Source organism: Mus caroli, chromosome X, assembly GCF_900094665.2.
Source record: "Mus caroli chromosome X, CAROLI_EIJ_v1.1, whole genome shotgun sequence".
Lineage (NCBI taxonomy): Eukaryota > Metazoa > Chordata > Mammalia > Rodentia > Muridae > Mus > Mus caroli.
The window spans coordinates 29716078-29722872 of NC_034589.1; the positions used below are offsets into that span (position 1 = coordinate 29716078).

At 41.9% G+C, this 6795-nt stretch overlaps 1 protein-coding gene across 1 annotated transcript in view; it reads right to left on the reverse strand.

Annotated features, from left to right (window-relative positions):
• Positions 1–6094, reverse strand: part of Kiaa1210 (KIAA1210 ortholog) — a 159867-nt gene extending 153773 nt beyond the window's left edge. The window contains exons 1-2 of the mRNA XM_021153776.2: positions 6009–6094; positions 5287–5359 (exon numbers count right to left, since the gene is read on the reverse strand). Coding sequence (XP_021009435.1) covers positions 5287–5317 — 31 coding nt within the window. The 5' untranslated portion in view covers positions 5318–5359; positions 6009–6094. The remainder of the gene's footprint in view (positions 1–5286; positions 5360–6008) is intronic.
• Positions 6095–6795: the final 701 nt, after the last annotated feature.

Consider the following 6795-nt stretch of genomic DNA (forward strand, 5'->3'; position numbering starts at 1 on the left):
TACCAGCCAGGTTAGCTGGGGTTATTTAAGTTTCTTGTTTTTAAAATCAAAGCTTTGAGGGCTTTTTTTTAAAAAAAAAAAAAAAAAAAAAAAAAAAGATAAAAGAAAACAGGGTCTCACTGTGTAGACTAGGCTGGCCTCAAATTCTTCATCCTCCTGCCTCCACCTCCAAGTGCTAGTATTCTAGGCCTTCATCACCAATCTTATAATCTTTTAACTTTTTAAATCTATGAAAGTGTGAAGTGTTTTTTTCAAGGGTTTTGCTATGTAGCCTAGGCTGCCCTCAAATTGTTGATCCATCTGTCTTCACACCAAGAGTATGGTATGCAGGTAGATACCACCACCCCAGGTTTGGCTTTCTTTTTTTATTTTTTTAATTTCTTAAATCTAGGAGATTATCGAGTTTAAAAGAAAACAGGGTTTCACCTCATAGATGAAGCTGCCTCCATACCCTGAGCGCTGGGATTATAGGACTGAGGTGTATGTGTGCAGGTCTAATTGCTAGAATCACACTTGCAGTTTGGAGCTAACAACTAGCTCTGCTAGCCCTTTGTGGGGAAATGCCCTCACTGGTCTACACTCTTTATCTTTTAGGTGCAATAAAAACACTCCCACTACAGCCATTTTGAATCAGTAGAAACCTACTTGAACCAGTTTGAGCCAGTCTGAGCCTCTCTGAAACCAGCTTGAACTAGTCTGAGCCAGCTCCGACACACCAATCACAAATGCCTGCCCTTAGAGAAGAGGTGGGCCAAGCAGGGAAGAATCTGCTACATCTCCACCATTAGAGGCACCGCCATTTGCTTTCAAATTACACAGCCTATTGTCCCTTTGCTTCAAAATCCCAGAATGGGAGGCAGGAAAGCAAAGCTAGAGATTTCAGAGTTGCAAACCCACTTCTTACAAAACAGCAAAGACAAGAGAGAAGCATCGGCAGACAGTAGCTCCATTTGTAACACAACCAGCAAACATGGAACAGCTGGGTGAACATAATAATAAATTGGCACTAATACTACCAAAACTGGTAAACCACATTTGCCAATCATACTCATGATGTGAACAGACAAAAACCACACTGACATACACTTTATTCTCCAAAATTAACAAGCAGACGTGTGTGCTAGAATTTTAATATGCATAGATTTTGGGTTTTCCCTCCTTTTTCATTCTTTTTTTTAAGTGAATATTTATTCAGAATAAGAAAATAAAGCAAATTTCAAGAAGCAAGAAAGAAGCACAAATACCACAAACATCTAAAAGACAAGCACAAATTTTTTTGTTAATTAACTGCTTGACACATCCCTAGGATATTTTTACTCTTACATTTTTGGCAGTATACTCAATGAAAAGTATTTCATTAGACAATAATTTGTAATTATTTTTAGCAACAAGAGAGGGATGACTTGGTCTTCTTGTCGCATAGTCTCTTTTTTTGTTGTTTGTTTGTTTGTTTGTTTATTTATTTTGGGGGGGATCTTAACATTTCTTTTTTTTTTTTAAATCTACAACAAACCAGTAGCCAACATCAAAGTAAATGGTGAGAAGCTGGAAGAAATCCCACTAAAATCAGGGACTAGACAAGGCTGTCCACTCTCTCCCTACCTATTTATTCTTTGAAGGGAAGAAACAACCTACTCTCCCAGAAAAATTCAAAATATTTTAAATAATGCACATCACATCTCTTTCCACTAGGGGCGCTAATGGGTAAGGGACGTTTCCATTGTACCAAGAGTGTGGGGTTTGCATAGGTTTGCTAGCAGGGATTTGGGACAGCACAAAGAAACCAGACTGGCAGACATGGTGTGCTAGATGCTCACTGACTCTAAGCAGTGGTTTAGAGGCAGGACACCATCTTAAACAGTAACCAGTTGCTAAATACACACTTTTGAAATCCTAATACAATCAAAGATGCTGGCCAGAGAATATATCACCTCCGGGGTCTCTGGTACTCTATAGAGGGTCCCCCCACCTCCCACTCCCTGAGGCTACTTATTTCCATTCATTCTCTTGGCTCTCTGGGCTTCTCTCCTGGCCACACCCCCCATATCTAATCCTGTTCCCCTTTTCCCCTCCCCCTCCTCTCTCCCATCCAGGTCCCTCCCTCTCTCTGCCTCCCATGATTATTTCCTTCCCCCTTCTAAGTGGGATTGAAACATCCTCATTTGGGCCTTTCTGCTTGCTAATTTTTTATGGTCTATAGGTTGTATCCTAGGTATGCTGGGGTTACCTTAACCAAAATTCCCAGCATTGGGAAGAGGGAGCTCAAAGAGTCTACCTCCAGTAGACAGAGCCTCAAGTGGAGGGACAGGGTTACTAACCCACAGTCAAAATTCCTGACCCAGACTTGTTCCTGTCTAAAAGAACTTCAGGGACAAAAATAGAGAAGAGACTGAAGCAAAGGTGGTCCAATGACCAGCCCAACTTGGGATCCATCTCATGGGGGGTGGGAAGGGGCAGGGACCAAGGCCTGACACTATTACTGATGCTATGGTGTGATTACAGACAGGAGCCTGGCGTGGCTGTCCTCAGAGAGTCCCTACGAGCAGCTGACTGAAACAGAAGCTGATACTTACATCCAATCTCAGGACTGAAGTTGGGAACCCCTATGTTGAATTAGGGGAAAGACTGAAAAAGCTGAAAGGGAGAGTGACCCGATAAGAAAACCAGCTGACTCAACTAACTCAGACCCCAGGGAGCTCCCAGAGACTGAGCCACCAACCAGGAGCATACACGGGCTGGTCAGAGGACCCTGGCAAATATATATCAGAGGTCTACCTGGTCTGGCTTCAGTGGGAGATGATATACTTAACCCTCAAGAGCCTTGGGACCCCGGGTAAGGGGGAGGCCTGGTAGGGGGGAGAGCACCTTCTCAGAGTCAAGGGAGAGGATTAATTGGATGAGGAACTGTGGGAGGGGGGACTGAGAGGGGGCAACGACTGGAATGTAAATAAATAATATAATGTAAATTACAAAAAGATGTTGGCCAGATATTTGGGTATTATAAATACACCTTGCAAGTTTACTTTTGCAAGAGTTGCTTTTAAATTTCTAGAAGATGATCCACAAAATGCTGGTTTTCAGAATCCACTGAAAATACAAAAGTAGGCAGATAGGGGTAAAAACTTACCTTTATACCCAATATTTAAGTCACCTATACGCCTATAACTCATGTCACCACAAGGTGTCGCTGTTATAGCCAGTGAGCACATAGCCGACCACAGATGCTGACAGATATCTGGCTTTCTTTAACAAAGCCATTGATTTCTATGTTCAACCCAATTTCCAAACAGCAAGCAACTTTCAACATCATTATACAACAAAGACCAGAATGAACGTGTCACGTGTCACATGTCACATGTCATGAAACAGCCTCCAGAAGAAATCCCAGCTAAATCCAGTGAAGAAATTGTTGCTACTGTTTCCTATGCTTGCTTATATCATCAAGCATATGGACAATTCATTCCATCTGGGCTGAACTTAGTTTTAAAATGCATAATAGAGAAATGATGACCTTGTTCTTTTGCCTTGCTACTTAGAAAACACACACACATCTAACTTTTCCTCCCTCCCATCTCCAGATGTCCATTTTATTGTCTGGCCAGCACTAGTTCAAAAAAATACGTAATCTTTTGAAAACTCTAGAGAATAAACCAAAAGCGTTTCCCTCTCCCCACCCTTCATCAAGACTTGTACACTGCTGCCTTTTCTGTAGGCATCGGCACCAATCAGTTGGTGATGTCATTAGGTCTGCTTTGGAGAGGAGTCACTTCACTTACTCATTCATTCGTTCATTCACCCATACATCCATATAGCCATTTCTTAAATATTCTGGAGTGTCTAATAACACTCTGAGACCCCCGCTAACCAAAGATCAAGGGCCATCATGGCACATGGGCAAGCCAGTACCCTATACTTCACACATTCAGTGAACTTATGCCTACAGGAAGCCAGGAGGAGGTTCCACTCTCCACCTTTCTAAAGACAGTCTTTTGAGTCATACAGAAAGAAAACTCAACGAACAAAAGAAAAAACTCCAAGCCAATTAACTGTTACATCTGGTTCTGTCTTCAAAGTCAACTCTTATAGTGTCTCATAGTTCCTTTTCTGAATGTGCCTTTGGAAGAGAAATGGTGACGGGCGTGGCCCATATTATTTATTTTTATTAGAGATTTATTTATTTCATTTCTATGAGTACACTGTAGCATTCAGACACACCAGAAGAGGGGGTCGGACTCCATTACAGATGGTTGTAAGCCACCATGTGGTTGTTGGGAATTGAACCCAGGTCCTCTGGAAGATCAGTCAGTGCTCTTAACCACTGAGCCATCTCTCCAGCCCGGCCCATATTAAAATTAAGGTACATGCATAGATAAAAACTTCACAATGAAACCCATTATTTTGTATAATTAATATACACTAATAATAGAAAAGGAAAATACAATCCGTTTTTGTAATTTGTAATTTACCTCTCCATTTCATTCATTCCACTCTGGTTCAGCTATCTCTCATGGATAGATGAACAACTTAGCTAATGAATACACATTTGAGGAAGTTTGCAAATGAGATTTATTTTAATCTAATAATTTTATTTTAATTAGCATACAAAGTATTAGGTTTCATTATGACGGTTTCAAGTGACGCTTTTGTTGTTGATTCTCCTCCCATTTCATCTCACCATCCAATTGTCCCCACCCCCTTCCACTCCCAGCAGCCTCCTCTATTCCTCAACACCTCTTCCCTACCCCCCCCCAACATCATGGCTGCCTTCCTGCTGTCACGCCCACATATGCATAAACATTACAAGCTGGATGGGCATATAAAGCCTTTCATAATCTGAATTTACATGCCTGTGGTGGCCTCTTTTGTTTCTATTCCCTTTACTCATTACAAATCCCTCGCTTGGTTGAATCTGAATTACTGTCTGCATTGAAACCTTTATGGAGTCCATGGCACTGTGATTTATTCTTTCTGAATAAACAGAAATACCTCTACCTTAGCGAATAGAAGCTTCTACAAAGACCTCAGACCTTTCAACTCCTCCCCTCTCATGCCCCGCCCTCCTTCATCCCTCCATCCTCTCTGGGCCTAGCAGCCTCCATTTTGTTTTTATGTCACATGATTTCCATTATGGTTTTTTTCCTGCCTTCCCCCTCCCTTAAGACCTCTTCCCCCCTCCACCTTCCCCTTTCTAATGGTCTTCTTTTTTTATAAGACTGAATTCTTTTTCCTGATGGCAGTACACTGCAAATCTGGTTCTAGTTATTAAGGTTTCATTGGGTGACTTACCCTCCTCTCCAGAGGCTTCAAAACCTTCCATACTGCTGGATACTTGAGTTAATGACTCAGCCACGGCACCTCACTAAAAAAAAAAAAATCCAGAACAAAAGAGGGAAAGATGAGTCCTTTGATATATAGGATACAAAACAAAATCATTATGCCTTGCTACTTATCCTTTATCCTCAAACTATTCAAGAAAATACATACAAACGCAATTGCCCAATAAGGGTAGGCATCAAAAAATACAGTAATCCTAATAATAGGCAAGTACGTACTATCTGGCCTAGGGCTGCTGGGAAGAGGGCGTTGCCAGGAAGGATGGCTGAGGAATCACTGTGACACTTGTGGCCATCTTTGTGAACATGGCGGAACTTCCCAGCACTCCAACTTACAAAAGACAAAGGGAGAACAAAGAAAAGGAGGTATTTTGACACCCCTGAACCTCAGTGCCACTATGAGAAGCAATTCTGTTTAACCCCAGCGTTCTGTCTGAATTTTTTTTTTTGAATACAGGCCTCATTTCCTTCAACTGATCCTAACTGCCCCGCAGACATCACCACCAGGAACTACGCAGTCAAGCAGGACAGGTGGAACATCTCTCCTCTTCACCACATTGGCAATCACAATAAAATGAAGAAAGCTCCCCTTTGCTGCAGATCCTTTCTTGTTACCTCCCCATATTTCTCGGTCGTGTTAGCACAAAATCTAAGCGTTTTTTTATTCCTACTTACTCTTTCTGTGGTTTCGATCAGAATTCTCCCATGCTGGTCCCCACGAGAGCTCCTGCCTCGTTCCCCACAGCAGAACTGCTCTGGCTAAAGCCAGGCATCCTAAAGTGCTTCTATGCCTCCCAGTGCCCCTTTTAAAAAACATTTGTATCAGTTTCTGTTCAGAACAGCACACCCCCCTCCCGAATTTTCCTCTTTTCTTATTGGCTGGTCCTTCTCAGGCGCCTCTAATGGCCTATTGTCCTAGCCCTGATTTTGAAACATGGCATTCCAGCCCTTGTCCTTGGCCCTCTTCTTTATCAACAATAAAGTCCTAGCCCAGCAAATGTTAAGAGAAGCACAATTGTAAGTCACATACCCAATTAAAAATTCCCCGGCATCAGCACTTTAAAGAGCAACCCCAAAAACGGGTGAAATAATTTTTAATAAGGTATTTTATTGAATCCGATTTAAACAAAAGATTATTTCAACAAGGAATCACTACAAAATATTAATGGTATATTTTACATTTTTCTTGTCACACTAAACTGTCACACCAGTCACATCAGCCCCTTGCTCTGCTTAAACTCATTCACCAACTTTCTGCTGCTTGAAGGTTAAACACCCTTCTATATACTCTGGGGCCCCTTTGCACCTCTGTCTCCCAAAACCCTCTGTTCCCACACCGTGCATGAGCCATTTCCAAAACATACTGTTATTTTGCTTTATCTGAACTGTACACAGCCTGTCCATCATGCCTGGAATGCCATCTTTCCCTTAAGTTCCCTCATGTTCTTTGTGACTCGGACAT